The following is a 17,682-nucleotide window of genomic DNA, read 5'->3' as shown; positions in this document are numbered from 1 at the left end:
TTTGAACACAAACATTAATATCATTGAATTCTGGCTGTAAAGGTGGGACGCTGCTGGTTAGGGGATGGGGCATCCAAGAAGGACTACTGTACTACAGCTACTATATTGTAGCAGAAAATGTTATGGTAGAAAAAATTTCATATGCCTCAATGCATTCTGAAGGTTTAAAAAATGGATGGACTTAACATCAGAATTGTCGACTCTTGTCATTGAAAGTTGATTTTTTCTATTTGAATCATTAAGAAAATATCAGCTGTAATAGATTTTTCAGTGTCTAGCAGTTTTGAAGCTGACCTCCTGGTTTTCATTTCTCACCTTAAGATATGCAAGTTACTTTGTTACTCTGGTATATTTTGCAGGGTTAGCTGCACATATCCTTTGAAAGATTATTACTATTATATTTTCCTAACCTCTGGTACTATGTAGGTGTGAAAACTTGGAATGCATTAAATCTAGTCCTATCCATATGTATGTCTGTCTCCTAGTCATCCATTAGGTTACCTGTGCAACTGCATTACTACAGTTCTGGTCATAATGATATAACAGTGTCATTTTGGTCTGAACATAAAGGCACAAACAAATCTTTTTATAATACACAAAGACAGATGCTACACTCTGATCTTAGACAAAAGGCAGACAACAATTTTGTAATAGATAAAGGAAGGTGATCATATTCAACATTTAAGGAGCATAAATAAATCAGTTTGATTCATGTATTCCATTGATCTTTGTTTCAACCCAATATAAATTAGCAGCAATGATAATCTTCAATTATATGCTTACAAGATAGACAACTATAATTTTCAGAAATTACAGCACATTGATTAGGAAATCTTTTCTTAAGAACTGTAAATAATATAATTTGTATTTAGCAGACACTTGGGGGACTAACTCATCATGTCTGTTATAAACAGTTGTTCCCTTATTCAAGACTATTACAGTATAGAACAGTAAAAATGAAACTTTGGAAATCTGTCCTCTACAACAGGCTTAACTATTCTTGTTTTAAGTTAAACAATTCCTCATCATGGATTCAAGTCATGGAGACAGTCAGTTAGCCTGATGGCTGAAAAGTCTGTATGATTGAAGTCATGGAGACAGTCAATTAAGTCCTGGAGACACTAAGTCTATAAATATTTTATTAGTCTGGATGGGTGAAAAGTCTGATCAGAAATAAGTCTGGAGACACTCTGCTAGTCCAAATGGGTGAAACATATGTATCATCTAAGCCCAGGAGACACTCTGTTAGTTTTGATGGTTGAAAAATCTGTATGATATATGTCCTGAAGACATTATTATTCTAATTGTTGAAAAATCTGTATGATGTATGTCCTGGAGACACTATTATTCTGATTGTTGAAAAATCTGTATGATGTATGTCCTGAAGACACTGTTATTCTAATTGTTGAAAAATCTGTATGATGTATGTCTTGGAGACACTATTATTCTGATTGTTGAAAAATATGTGTGATCTAAGTCCTGGAGACACTCTGTTATTCTAATTGTTGAAAAATCTGTATGATGTATGTCTTGGAGACACTCTGTTATTCTGATTGTTGAAAAGTCTGTATGATGTATGTCTTGGAGACACTCTATTATTCTGATTGTTGAAAAATCTGTATGATGTATGCCCTGGAGACACTCTGTTATTCTAATTGTTGAAAAGTCTGTATGATGTATGTCTTGGAGAGACTCTATTATTCTGGTTGTTGAAAAGTCTCTATGATGTATGTCTTGGAGACACTCTATTATTCTGATTGTTGTAAAGTCTGTATGATGTATGTCTTGGAGACACTCTATTAATCTGATTGTTGAAAAATCTGTATGATGTATGTCCTGGAGATACTCTATTATTTTAATTGTTGTAAAGTCTGTATGATGTATGTCTTGGAGACACTATTATTTTAATGGATGAAAAATCTGTATGATGTATGTCTTGGAGACACTCTATTATTCTGATTGTTGAAAAATCTGTATGATGTATGTCTTGGAGACACTATTATTCTAATTGTTGAAAAATCTGTATGATGTATGTCTTGGAGACACTCTATTATTCTAATTGTTGAAAAATCTGTATGATGTATGTCTTGGAGACACTATTATTCTAATTGTTGAAAAATCTGTATGATGTATGTCTTGGAGACACTCTATTATTCTAATTGTTGAAAAATCTGTATGATGTATGTCTTGGAGACACTATTATTCTGATTGTTGAAAAATCTGTATGATGTATGTCTTGGAGACACTCTATTATTCTAATTGTTGAAAAATCTGTATGATGTATGTCTTGGAGACACTATTATTCTAATTGTTGAAAAATCTGTATGATGTATGTCTTGGAGACACTCTATTATTCTAATTGTTGAAAAATCTGTATGATGTATGTCTTGGAGACACTATTATTCTAATTGTTGAAAAATCTGTATGATGTATGTCTTGGAGACACTCTATTATTCTAATTGTTGAAAAATCTGTATGATGTATGTCTTGGAGACACTATTATTCTGATTGTTGAAAAATCTGTATGATGTATGTCTTGGAGACACTCTATTATTCTAATTGTTGAAAAATCTGTATGATGTATGTCTTGGAGACACTCTATTATTCTGATTGTTGAAAAATCTGTATGATGTATGTCTTGGAGACACTATTATTCTGATTGTTGAAAAATCTGTATGATGTATGTCCTGGAGACACTCTATTATTCTAATTGTTGAAAAGTCTGTATGATGTATGTCTTGGAGACACTCTATTATTCTAATTGTTGAAAAATCTGTATGATGTATGTCCTGGAGATACTCTATTATTTTAATTGTTGTAAAGTCTGTATGATGTATGTCTTGGAGACACTATTATTTTAATGGATGAAAAATCTGTATGATGTATGTCTTGGAGACACTCTATTATTCTAATTGTTGAAAAATCTGTATGATGTATGTCTTGGAGACACTATTATTCTGATTGTTGAAAAATCTGTATGATGTATGTCCTGGAGACACTCTATTATTCTGATTGTTGAAAAGTCTGTATGATGTATGTCTTGGAGACACTCTATTATTCTAATTGTTGAAAAATCTGTATGATGTATGTCTTGGAGACACTCTATTATTCTGATTGTTGAAAAATCTGTATGATGTATGTCCTGGAGACACTATTATTCAAATTGTTGAAAAATCTGTATGATGTATGTCCTGGAGACACTCTATTATTCTGATTGTTGAAAAATCTGTATGATGTATGTCCTGGAGACACTCTGTTATTCTAATTGTTGAAAAATCTGTATGATGTATGTCTTGGAGAGACTCTATTATTCTGATTGTTGAAAAATCTGTATGATGTATGTCCTGGAGACACTCTGTTATTCTGATTGTTGAAAAATCTGTATGATGTATGTCCTGGAGACACTATTATTCTGATTGTTGAAAAATCTGTATGATGTATGTCCTGGAGACACTATTATTCTGATTGTTGAAAAATCTGTATGATGTATGTCCTGGAGACACTCTATTATTCTAATTGTTGAAAAATCTGTATGATGTATGTCTTGGAGACACTCTATTATTCTGATTGTTGAAAAATCTGTATGATGTATGTCTTGGAGAGACTCTATTATTCTGATTGTTGAAAAATCTGTGTGATCTAAGTCCTGGAGACACTCTGTTATTCTAATTGTTGAAAAGTCTGTATGATGTATGTCTTGGAGAGACTCTATTATTCTATTTGTTGAAAAATCTGTATGATGTATGTCATGGAGACACTATTATTTTAATTGATGAAAAATCTGTATGATGTATGTCCTGGAGACACTATTGTTCTAATTGTTGAAAAATCTGTATGATGTATGTCTTGGAGACACTGTTATTTTAATTGATGAAAAATCTGTATGATGTAAGTCCTGGAGACACTCTGTTAATCTAATTGTTGAAAAATCTGTATGATGTATGTCCTGGAGACACTATTATTTTAATTGATGAAAAATCTGTATGATGTATGTCTTGGAGACACTCTATTATTCTGATTGTTGAAAAATCTGTGTGATCTAAGTCCTGGAGACACTATTATTCTAATTGTTGAAAAATCTGTATGATGTATGTCTTGGAGAGACTCTATTATTCTAATTGTTGAAAAGTCTGTATGATGTATGTCCTGGAGACACTATTATTCTAATTGTTGAAAAATCTGTATGATGTATGTCTTGGAGACACTCTGTTATTCTGATTGTTGAAAAATCTGTGTGATCTAAGTCCTGGAGACACTCTGTTATTCTAATTGTTGAAAAGTCTGTATGATGTATGTCTTGGAGAGACTCTATTATTCTAATTGTTGAAAAATCTGTGTGATCTAAGTCCTGGAGACACTATTATTCTAATTGTTGAAAAATCTGTATGATATATGTCCTGGAGACACTCTATTATTCCAATTGTTGAAAAATCTGTATGATGTATAATCCTGGAGACACTATTATTTTAATTGATGAAAAAGCTGTATGATGTATGTCCAGGAGACACTCTATTATTCTAATTGTTGAAAAATCTGTATGATGTATGTCATGGAGTCACTATTATTCTAATTGTTGAAAAATCTGTATGATGTATGTCCTGGAGACACTCTGTTATTCTAATTGTTGAAAAATATGTATGATGTATGTCCTGGAGACACTATTATTTTAATTGATGAAAAATCTGTATGATGTATGTCTTGGAGACACTCTATTATTCTGATTGTTGAAAAATCTGTATGATGTATGTCCTGGAGACACTATTATTTGTATAGATTTGCGAACATATTACATACTCATTTAATCTTAAATGATTGATGTTGTGTTGATAAACTTGTTCAACCTGTATTTTGGCATCACACAAACTGATTGGAAATGTTTTGGTATGCTATCCCCCTTTTGGCATTCTTTGTTGTGCCAAATCAAATTTTTACAACTTCTATCTGCTTTGAATTCTGTTCACACTGTATTGCAACAAATATTTATAAAGCATAAAAGAGAGAGTATATACAAATACAAAACCACATCTGTGTTTTATTCCAAGTCAGGTTAAAACACTCTTTTGGTATGGCATATATATATATATGTGTATGGACCTAACGGCCTTGATGTATTCATATACTATTTTTAACTCATTCTTTCCACTGATTCAGAACAAAATGCGTATGTAGTTTTGTGTGTATAAGCTATGTTTTACCATATTGTGATACTGACAAATACAGTAGAGGATATAATCTCAGTTTTGCGTTTTTGGGGATTCAATCCATACAAAGATTTAACTTTTTTGAAAATTGCTGTGTATGCTTCAGTTTATGTTTTCTTTTCAGACTCAAGTACGTGCTTCTTTTAAACCTGATCCTTGTGGCAATATCAGTTGTGTTTGCTATTTTTCTGCCTCATATAGGAAAAATTATTGGGTACGTGTGTTTTTATATGAATGGACTAATTGTGTCTTTGAAAGACTGAAGCCTCTGTAAAGCTTCTAGTTGAGCTAAAATATAATTTTTAAAAAAATCAGTTGAAGTTTAAGTTTTATCCTATCCCAATATCATATTTTCATAGACAACACAAAGCATAATAGTCTGTATTCAGAACTGCACTCACAGAACACATTGACAGATTTCTTTATTTTTCTGATAAATGTAGACTTTTATATTATCTTGCTACAGTTTTTCTGATAATGTTGGAATTTTTATTTGCAGCTGATAAAGTCAAAGTAATAATAAATAACACTCTTGTTTTACATTGTAAATATGGCAGTTTGTATTGTTGAAAAATGAGTTTAGGAATACATCAGTTTCCTCACAAATAAAACAATTTTATTTATATGAACATTTCTTGATGTTATGACTTTATTCAAATAATAAATACCTTGCTTTGTGTTCAGTGACAAAATTTTTGTAGTTGCAGACCAAACAGTAGAACATATGTTTGTATAAAAGTCTTAATTTTTGAAGAAGAAAACTATTTGTTTTATAAACGTTTTGTGAAAATATGATAAGCTGCACATTTTTTGCTTTACCTATGTAATATGAAACTGTGGCAGGTGTATACATTGTTTGTTTTGAATACTGGGTTTGTTTAGTAAGGTATACATTTTTTGTTTTGCTTATGTTAAATGAAATTTGAGCAGTTTTGCATTGTTTGTCTTACATGTTGGGTTTATTTTGGGAAATGGGATAAGGTGTACATTGTTTGTTTTACCTGTGTTATGTGAAACTGGGGACAGCTATACATTGTTTTACCTATGACTGCAAGCAAATGGCATATATCTTGATCTGCTGGTGAATTATGTGACAGCATGTCCAGTGTTGCCTCTGAGTCCATTTTTGCGTAATTAATGCAGGTTTATGAAAGCATGATGTAATATTTTTTACTTATGGACTATTTTTACTTTTCATCAACTTATCTTTTTATTTCTAAGGACTGTTACCATACTTATTAAAATCTTACAGGTATTTTTCTTTTTTTATTATTTAATAGGAAACAGAAGTCACAACCATGTTAATTTATATTAAGTGTTTCCATGAGTTAAAATACTTTGTTACACTTAAATATCAAGTGATGGCATATTGAAGAACAATTTGGCAGAAAGCATACTTGCATCAAAGTGTTTATGTTTTGTACATGCTAAAAAAATCATACTAACCATTTGCTCTTTTGACTCATGTCAGCTTGATGAATGGTTTCAGGTCCACTTAGTTCTCTTGTTCCATCAGTTGTAAATGTTAATGTTTAGAATTATTTGAATCTGTTTGCAGTGGATCACAAAATTTGAAGTTCACAATGAAATAAATGACTAAATAAGGAAAGGCATATCAGATTATTGTGATTTTATCAAATATTTTTGAGAATAGGACTCTTGGGTATCTTGAACATTTCATAAATAGGGGACCTTATAATAGTCCATCTGAAAATGATATTTATTGAATACATGTTACAAAATAATGTAATGCCACACATTTGTCTGCAGCTTTGTTCCATTTTTTGGGTATGAATATGAATGTCTTGATTATTGAACACAAGTTTACCAGCAGGTTAGACCCTGATCTGCCAGCCTGTTATGTAATTAAGGTCTGTGCTGTTCATTCTGGTGACAGTTTCAGTTGAACAGAGTACATCTTGATCTTCAAACCTGTTATATGACACCAGATCAAGGTCTGTGTTGTTCATTCTGCTGACTATTTCAGTTGAAGACAGTAGACATGGATATGTCACATGTTATGTGACAGCAGATCTAGGTCAGTGTTCATTCTGATATTTACATTTCTTATCAGCAGAGTAGATCTTGCTTTGCAAGCCTTTTATGTTATGTCTGTGTTATATATTGAACCAGTTATGACAAGTGAATACAGTAGACCCTGCTCTGCCAGCCTGTGGTATGATACCAGATCAGGGTCTGTGTTGTTCATTCTGCTGACTATTTCAATTGAACACAGTAGACCCTGCTCTGCCAGCCTGTTATGTGACAGCAGATCAGAGTTTGTTTTATTAATTCTGTTAATTATTTCAAGGGAACAGAGTTGACCATGATCAGCCAGTATGATATGTGAGAGCAATTCTGGGTTGAGGCTGTTCACAGTTGGGTGCTTATTACACTTTAGTAACTGTCATTTTTTCTTTTCAGATTTGTTGGGGCATTCTGTGGATTGTGTTATGCATTTGCACTGCCTTGCCTTGTGTACCTGAAGATTCGTCATGAAGAGAATACACTTACATGGCCAGTGCTTGTGTTCCACTCAGTACTTATTTTGATTGGCCTTGCAAACTTTGTTGGACAGTTTGTTATTTTGGGAGAGAGTTAAAGAAACTCATTAATACCTATTAGTACCCTTATAAATGGCTATGATGTCTCAACATGCTCGATTGTTTCATACATACATAAAGATTCATAAATGATACATGTACATGCATTTATTATATGCTCAAGGTTTTGTCAATCAACTTTACATTGTCCAATTCATACAGTATATCTTAATACTGCATGACATGTATGTCTAAAAATAGTATCATCTGTTGGGAATTAGTTTTGAGTGTAAAGAAACATGTACATTCCATGTAGCACATGCTGGGACTTTTGATTTATTAGATTTGTCTGTGGATGAACTGAACAAGCAGTTTGCTCCATTTGAAATTAGAGACAATAAAGTTGACAATGTGGAGAGTTCACTCAGTCATGAAAGAAACTTTCAACCATGCAAGCGACTGAATGTGATATATGCAATGTCTACAACAAACATGAGATATGCAGTATTGACAATACCGTCCTTCATCATTTAAACACTTATTTAGGAAAAATGTTAATAACTATGCACAAATCCAATGGTTCCGACTATGAGCTGTGCTCATAAGGGTCTATAAAAATAGTATAGAGAGGTATATTAAGACATACGGCTATCCTGTCTCCCTCAGATACATCCCATTTTATAAAGTCAGTCCAATCGCTAAATAACAAAAATGCAACGGAAGAAGGCAGGTTTTGGCTTAAAAGCAAGAGTCTCAGAGTGAATAAGCGAAGACAGTGTAGAAGCCTTACTTCCACAGGCAAAATGTGTTGTCACACCCCATTTGCTTTGCAGTTTTCCCCATTTTACTGGGTTTTTTTGAGCATTCATTTGGATTTATGGTACAAGTCATACAGGTCATGTAAATAGCTCTGGTCCCTCTGACAAACAGCATGCAAGTAATAGAGTATAAACTATTTCATCCATAACTGGTAATAACAATGGCAGTAAATATACACACTTTTTAAATCTTGAAATACTTTTTTAATCTTCAATTTCCTCAGAATGTACCTTCTTATTTATTTTTACTACTCAGAATTCCAAAGAGTGATGCACAGAATAAAATTGTTCTGCAATTTAGACTAACAAATCAGATTTCAAAGGAGAATTATTGCACTCGAAAACAAAATGAATTTGATATTCCTTTATGAATAATATTTAATTCTGTGTCTTCTTGAGTGTTTCAGTTACAGTAAAACCAGTCTTGAGAGACCACTGCTAAGACCACCTTTCTTGAGAGGCCAGATTCTCCTGGCACAAATTTATTGACTTTATAGTGTTATGATGTGTCATGAAAGACCATCTGCCTTGAGAGACCATTATTTGTTGGCATTAGGGTAGGTCTTTTTAAGACAGGTTCTACTGTAAAAGAATTTAGTATTTTTTTCCACCACATGATAACAAACTACAGGGGTAAAGTTCTCCATCATATGATAGAAATATAAATCCTGATTTATAGTGTGTCAAACAATTCCTTCTAAATTTTATGCTCAGCTCCTGAATTTTCATTTACAAAATAAAAAATTTAAAAATAGAAAAATTGTGCTGAGATAAAGGAAGCACATTTTTTTCTCTCTAAATTTATGAGAAATGTATGTATTAATGATTCAATGGATGTATGCTTCATATTAAAGAATCAGAATTTTGAATTGTTCCATTAAACTTTTCATGCAAAAATATTGTTTCAAAATTACTCCTTTTTTAGCTTTGTGGGGGCCTAACTCCCCTATATACCCTCCACCAGAGCTTTGCCCTGGACCCACCAGGGGGTATTGTGATTTTCCCCAGCTTTCACCCATGAAACTATCAATGACAGAACAGAAACACATGCTTGCGTCAAGGCCAGTCCATCTAGCCACAGTCGCATCACAAGGAATTGACCCAACTAATAACTATCACAACTGCTCTGATGGCCCAGTGGTTAGAGTGTCTGCCTTGGATGCGGGAGGTCGTGGGTTCAATCCCCAACTGAGTCATATCAAAGACTTACAAAAATGGTACTAACAGCTGCCTCGCTTGGCGCTAAACATTAAGAGGTTAGTGTTAGGACTGGTCGGCCTTGTTTCAGGATAATCTGACTGGGTGGGACATCATGCTACATATCTGCGGCATGATGCCCCAGTGCTAGACATCACTATAAACTGCCACACTGCAGACATCGTAGCAATATGACTGAATGACTGTTAAAGCTATGCTAAAAATCCAAGTCACACACACACACACACACACAATAACTATCGCAACTAGAAATGCAGAATTTAGTTGGATTGATGGAAAAACAAAATCCCTTTATTCCAGACCAGCTGGAAAAGTTGTTTCAAGGTGCTGTCATTCACAATATGACTCAAATTTTATTTGTAAGTATGAATAACTGAATGCATGATACACTACAAACTTCAAAGGTTGCTGGGTGGTGCTCTCTGTGCATGAATTCTGTTTCTGTATATTTGTGTGTTTACTTTGGTGTATTGCAGAAATGCAGTTATTTTGTTTCTTGTAGTGTTGTTTTTTTATTCAGCCTTAGGTCTAAAAAGCAAAATGAGTATATAATAAAAAAGTTACTATGTTGGCATAGTAAAAAAAAAGGAATTGGTCATTGTTTGGACTATTCTAGTTACTGTCCCTCCTTGCCTATTGAATAAATCAATAAGTAAGATTATTTTATTTTTTTAAATTTGTGGTAGCAGCGTGATGCTGCCTTCCACGCATGCTTCAGAAATTTAACAACAGGTCAACAGACAATAGAGATGCAGGTGTTCTGGTCTGATGACAGGGATTGTTACAGAAAATGTGACTATTCTGAATGATTTAATTCTGAGTGAAAAGAAGAGGAATTTTACTTACCATCCACATACAAATGTCACTGATCACTGCCATCTCACCTCTGTCTGTGTGGGTTCAAGTCTCTGGCTTGGCCAACGTGGATATGTGAGAAAGCTTGCCGGTAGCTTCTTGTGAGTCGGTGGTTCTTTCCGGGGTTTTTCCAGGTTCTTCCTCCACCATTAATACTGTCTGCCATGTATAGCCTATCTAGATCTGAAAAATGGCGTTAAACCCAATAACAACAACAACAACAAGAAATGTCAGTCTTTGTAAATATATTAACTACTAGCAAGCAGCCGAAAATCCAACAAAAGATAGATTATGAGAAAATGCTTTGTCCGGTTGATCTCTGTTACCAGAAATGTCAGCACAAAAAAAAGTGGATATCTCACAACATAAGTACTCATGTTAAATGTCAAGATAAGCAGATTATGATATAACAATGCACTGTTTTAAATAGTTTGTCAATATGGACAAAGAATTTGTTTATGTAACAATAGATAAATTTCATTGCATTTTATATCCAGTTTCTGGCTTCCTTTCATGGGGCCTCTGAATTTCTTCACTCCAATGGTTGTATATACAAGTTTAAACAGCCAACGTCACCAATAAAAATAAATCGCCAGATGGTATATTTTGCTGCCGATAAGGAAAAAAAGTTTCTGACATTGGCGAAACCTACCCGATCCCAGAATAAACTTTTTTACGTTATTTTTCATACTTTTAAGAAGAAAAAAATACTTTTTTGTGTACGAGAAAAATACATACAAAATTTCAGGAGCCACACCACAATCGTCTTGTAATATTCGTATGCGATCTCTTCCCCAAAATGATAATAAATTTTATACGATTTTTTTCATACTTGTAAGAAAGACTTTTTTCATGTACAAGAAAAATACATGTGTATGAAATTTTGGGAGCCACACCATGACCATGTTATATCTGAATTTGTGCTATAGCGGGGTCACAATGTATATAGAGGATATCTATGTTTTTGGAATAGATACGAGGAAATATTTAGTAAGTGAAGTGGATGCATTGTAATTGGTGAAGCTATGAGTGAAAATACAAAATGTTTCTACTTTAGGAGTAAAATATTCCCTTATATCTGCTAAATTCTTTTAGATTTTATTATACATTTTTGTGGCAGAAACCTTCTATTTACATGAATTTGTTTCTCCATTTTGTGTCAGTGCAATCAACAACTGCATTACTACAGTGATAAAAAGAAGTTCCAAACTTTTTACAATAATTTTAGGATATAACCTTTTGCAAATATTAGATTGTACAAATAATGCTTCAAATTGTTTATCCTGTCAAATTAATAACTTGTCATATGGAAATGAAGAGATTTTTATTTTCTTTAATGTATGTATGTGATTAACAGTGGACATTGATGGGATGGGGGTGCAGTAGAAATATGACAGAAAGGTCCAGCAGTTTTCAGAGAGCAGTATCATTATGACTGTGAGTTTAGTTGTCAAAAGTTTGGTTTCTATTTTTGTTTATTTCTGCATTCATATGAGTGTTTGTATTAGGAACCTTACAATCTAATTTGGTAATAGACACAGCACCCAAATTTTGATTGTCACTTAATTTTGTTTTGTGATTGACACTAAACAATGTCAACATGATTATGGTTGTGATGACAGCTAAAATTGCTATTTAAACAATTTTATTATTATATACAATGAAGACTGTTTTTTAAAAGATATGTAGCATTTGTCATCGAGTGTAACAGGACTGTAAGGATGACACAGGATATCAAATAGCATCAGGTCATGTACATTCTTTCACCAACAATTTGCATGATTCATGTGTAAGACTAATTCTAAAAAAAGATAATACCTGAAGCCTATGTTTTATTATTTGGGGTTCATTTTTAGGCATTGCTGATGGTACCTTCTTATAAATTACATAAATGTATACTTAAAGGTCAACAGTCTTCCTATATTTCTATTCATCCTGATGGGGAAAGAGAGAGAGAAGGAATAGAAGAAGAAAAAATGTTGTGGGCCTAAATATGGAAATACACTTTTTCTGAATAACATACATAAGGGCAGATATATTTCCTGAAACGAAAAATTTAAATTGTTCCAACGTGATATTGCCATTGTGCTGATAAAAGTTATATCACCAACGTGGCCATAACATTTTTCTCTTGCAGATATATTTCAGTATCTCATTATGAATTATATAATAGATAATTGTTTTTTCTCTGAAGGATCTAAAATTGTTTATTTGGGTTGTCATTATGAAGATATAACCTCAGGGTCCTTTTGTGTATGCATAGTTCCTGGTTTAATTTTGTCATTGTTATCACTGACTCCAAATCATGGATTTACCATGATTCTGATATATAAATATTAAAGTGAACTGGCCATCATAGTTTTTTAAAATTAAATTATATAATGCATTGTTAGAGTTTAATATTACAAGAATGAATTAGTTTGCAATAGAATCCAGTGAGAAGTTAGTTTTTTAATGTTTGTTCTAATGCAGTGCTGTTTGTGCCATTTATATATGCAGAATCCACCAGAATGTATATTTTACTTATTACTTATGCAGTCATTTTTATGCATTAATTGTATTAAAATCATAATTATATTTTATAAATAAAATATGCTTTACATTATTTACATTATTTTTATCTGCAACTTGAAGAACTTTTTTAAATAAATTCAAACTATGTAACTGTGAATAAATTAGAGGAAATTTTCATGTTGCTGCTTATTATCACATAAACTCTGTATACCATATATAGTTGTTTTCATATAAGTATGGTAGTGCCAGATATTAAAAGAATTGTATGTATTAAAAAATGTATTTAGAACATGAACAAATTAAAAGTTATTATTAAGAAGCATGTTTTTCTTTTGATATCACAGAGTAAACTCACTTAAATTCTCAATCTAGTTTTTATTTGATTTTTGGAATGTTGTTGCAAGGAAATGGTGGACAAAATGTTCACATTTCCATCCGTCTGTCTGTTCTTCTATTTGTCTCACATTTCAGTCTGCATGTAAATTTAAAGCAGTTTAAGATCAATGTGTGTGTGTGTGTGATTAGGATTTTTAACATAGCTTTAACAATTTTTCAGTCATATTGCTATGATGTCTGCATTGTGGCAGTTTATAGTAATGTCCAGCACTGATGCATCATGCCACAGACATGTAGCATGATGTCCCACCCAGTCACATTATCCTGTCACCAGGCCGACTAATTCTAACACTAACCTCGTAATGCTGAGTGCCAAGCGAGGTAGCTGTTAGTACCATTTTTGTAAGTCTTTGGTATGACTCAGCTGGGGATCAAACCCATGACCTCCCGCTTCTGTGATGGACGCTTTAACTACTAGGCCACCGGAGTGGTGTAAGATCAATGTATAAAACTTTTATGCTCATGTATCTTCACTAGAATGTGTGTCCTGACTTCAAGATAACAGTTTCATATGAGTATTTTAAAAGTTCTTACACTTTACTTTTCCCTATTTAAGAGCTATTTGAACAGAGTGGATATAAATTACTATACCAATCATTACTAACCCCAGTGCTGTGTCATAGCTGGGATCATGTCTTTATGGTAAAGTTGAGTGTTCAGTATTTTGAAGTTTTCTGTTATATTTTTTTTTTGTGATCAGTATCTTTTGAGCTGTTTGAGGTAAGAAGATGACCTTAAGAGACATGTTACAACTAGAAAGTGTGTTGTATACCGCATTTGGGTTTCTATCTTTAAAGGAGCACTGTAATTGGATAATTTTAAAAAAAATATAATTCTAGAAAACTCGAAAGTAGTGTTGTCTGTTAAAACAACTTTCTGACTCATAAAGTACACATCAAACATTTGTTCTTGCATAGATATTTATCTAAGTCAAACTTCCAGATTTGAAAAGTGGCAACAGAGGTTTTGAGTTCTATAAACATTGCACAGGAATAAGGTTTACATATCAAACTTAAGCTGTTAATATAGGCGCTTATGAATCCATATAAACATTGAAATTGGGAACAATGCACATCCCAGAAGAAGAAATGTGTTCTATGGAAAAATCCATATGAAGTTTGACCATCTTTAAACACAATTTTCAGCCTTATTAATTTCAACACAAACTTAATTTCAAACATTTTGACATTATGAATCAGAGAAAAATAAAAGGAAAGTACATTTTTTTTAAATGTATGCAGCAGTGCTCCTTTAATGTCATGTATCAAATTATGTTTTTGGTTTCTGCTTGTAATTCAAAAGCTTTATGAGGTACAGTGACAAACTTTGTTTCACTTATTTTTCTAAACTGATGGTATGTTCAAGATCATATCTTTAAGGCTGAGTCACTGAAATTTTTATCCCTTTTTATGACACCCACTGCAGTAGCAGAAGGGGAATGTTTTGCTGCTGTACATTTGTTTATCCACATGTCTGCATGTTTGTTCTGAAACTATTTTAGTACATTAGCAAGAAAAAATATTTTAAGTTAGAGCCACAAAATTTTGCATACTTTACCACGGCTGTAAAGAAATTACCCGACTTGATTTTTTGGTCATTACACGAATTTCAATAAATTTCTTTACATTTTTAAAACTTTTTAGCCCGACTTTTTATTTGACAAAACTTTTAGCAGCATGATTAAACAAAAACCATTCAAGAGAGACAAAATGCAATTATATAAGACATTTTTCTGTACCCACATGTAGATAACCCGATTAGTTTTTCAGGCCATTATGGCAGTTTTTTTTATATTTGTTACACATTTTCTCTTATCTGCTTATTGAACTTGGACATCTTTTTTTATGACAAAAAATGTTTACATGATTAAGCAATGACAAACCGGAGACAAATAATTGAACAGTTTTGCACGCCTATTTATTTTGTATCCAAATGTAAATAACTATTCAGATTTTCTGACCCTATACAGCCGTTTTCACTTTTTGTTTTTAAACATTTTTGGACTTTTTTAAATACAAAATTCTCCTCATAATTAATAAGCAAAATCCACCTGCCTGACCTGGTTAGATTTTTATTCTTTATTTGTTGTGCATTGGCGACAGATGCATTTTGCAAATACAGATCTAGTTCACGTCTACTGATCTAACACCCTATGAGACTGAGCCATGAAACCTTCCAAAGAACCCAACAGGTCTGTTTCAGAGCTCAGAGTTTATCATTGTACAGTTTTGATGACCTCACCTCAGGTGGTGCGAGACAAAAATTTAATTAATTTACTTTGTCTTGCTTTTGGGTATCAGCATCTGGTACAAACATCATCATTATAAATGCTACATTTTGTGTCACGTTTTTTACTCTCAAAAGGCTGTACAACAAATATCCACTGCTCAATATGTGAATAATAGTGTTTCAAGAACAAAATTAAGAATATCAGTTCTTTAGGCCTAATATTCTTCATCTTGCTATTTTCTCTTGCTACTTTGCTTTTTTATCAAAAATTATTAACTAGAAATGTGTCCATAAAACAAAGATGTCTCCGCCAATATGCTGTATTTAAAGGGACAGTTCTAAATTGAAGGGCCATTTTCCAAAATCAAAAGTGGACAAAACTCCGATAAATTTAGCCTGATAATGGTGAAAATGAAATTTGACCTACTTGTTATTAATGTGAAGACTGATGCTAACTTTGGTTTCAATCTTTAAAATTCTTCAAAAGCTCCTAAGCAGAAACAAAATTTTCAATGGATGGGTGAGGATGGGAAAAGACATGGCAGGAAAGACAGAATGATTAACCTCATTTTTGTTATTTGGAGAATTAAGAGCTAAATGCAGGATGTTTTCTGATGTATTGTAAGTAATAAAGGGAACAAAGATGCTCCATGATGGCTTTTGAGTCTTTGTTGAAAATCAGTCAACCTTTGGCAGAAGGTGGGTAAAATGGAAAGAAAGACTGATCCCCCCTGAAAAAAAGAAAAAAATTGTTTAAGCATTTCATTTTTTGGTCTTATTTAATTGGTATTGCCCTGTGCAAGATGTTTCAAGAAAAGTGTTTAAGGACAGCAGTTATATTTTTTGTTCTTGTCAAAATGCAGATATATGCCTTTTCTCCAAATGCTAGGAAACCACCAAGTAAAGACTACAAAAGTTCAACAATGCTTGGAAATCAGAGTTTGTGTGTGCAGTTGAGTAGCAAAGGTCATGAGTGTGCATTTTGTTTCATGTAAAGTAGATTCAAAGATAGTATATGGAGGAAGAAATTATATCAATAGGTATATGCAGACAACATTGCAATGGAGCAATGATTTTCCTGTAACAAACACATACACTTTGAAGGCCTTATTTGAGACTGGATGAAAGGTGGATCAACTGGGAATTGCAGAGACTTTGTGAATTTTTTGTGATTAGGATTATGTGTGATTAGGATTTTTAACGTAGCTTTAACAATTTTTCAATCATATCACTATGATGTCTGCAGTGTGGCAGTTTATAGTGATGTCTAGCACTGGGGCATCGTGTTGCAGACATGTAGCATGATGTCCCACCCAGTCAGATTATCCTGACACCAGACCAACCAGTCCTAACACTAACCTCTTAATGTCGAGCGCCTAGCGAGGCAGCTGTTAGTACCATTTTTGTAAGTCTTTGGTATGACTTGGCCAGGATTCGAACCCTTGACCTCCCATATCTATGACAGACACTCTAACCACTAGGCCACCTGAGTGGTCGAATATTTGTGGCAGAGAGCAATTTACCATTCATCATAGCAGATTATTTTAATTAACTGATTAAAATAGTGTTTCCAGATGCAGAGGTTGCACAGAAATGTTCAAATCAGCGTATAAAGACCACACACATTGCCACCGAGTTACTAGCTCCCAATGGGAACAACTTAAAATATGTGAAGTGGTCAGAAGTTCAGTGTCATGATTGATGAGTCAGATGATAAAATGTTGAATATTCTACTCCATGTGCATGATCAAATGTTATTTCTATCAGATTCCTTGGGATTCCAGCAGGCAACATTGGCAGAAGCAAATTAATCTGACCTCTGAACCAGATTTATATGTATTTCATTTTTATTTTTATATTTAGGGACATTCTGGACCAGAAAACTAACAATAGCCTGTTAAGTGTGAA

General features: G+C 33.0%; 1 protein-coding gene across 5 annotated transcripts in view; it reads left to right on the top strand.

Annotated features, from left to right (window-relative positions):
• The window catches only part of LOC149807402 (neutral amino acid transporter 9-like), a 107,264-nt gene extending 93,748 nt beyond the window's left edge, over nucleotides 1–13,516 (top strand). For all 5 annotated transcript variants that reach the window (XM_089966376.1, XM_089966384.1, XM_089966371.1 and 2 more), the window contains 2 exons: nucleotides 5,326–5,415; nucleotides 7,626–13,516. In XM_089966376.1, the coding sequence (XP_089822502.1) occupies nucleotides 5,326–5,415; nucleotides 7,626–7,803 (268 nt within the window). In that variant the 3' untranslated portion in view covers nucleotides 7,804–13,516. The remainder of the gene's footprint in view (nucleotides 1–5,325; nucleotides 5,416–7,625) is intronic.
• The last annotated feature ends 4,166 nt before the right edge of the window (nucleotides 13,517–17,682 follow it).

The sequence above is a fragment of the Sinohyriopsis cumingii genome, chromosome 1 (assembly GCF_028554795.1).
Source record: "Sinohyriopsis cumingii isolate HCF-2022 chromosome 1, ASM2855479v2, whole genome shotgun sequence".
NCBI classification, from domain to species: Eukaryota; Metazoa; Mollusca; class Bivalvia; order Unionida; family Unionidae; genus Sinohyriopsis; species Sinohyriopsis cumingii.
Note: the sequence above shows the minus strand (reverse complement) of the source record. Positions and strands in the feature narration are given on the sequence as shown.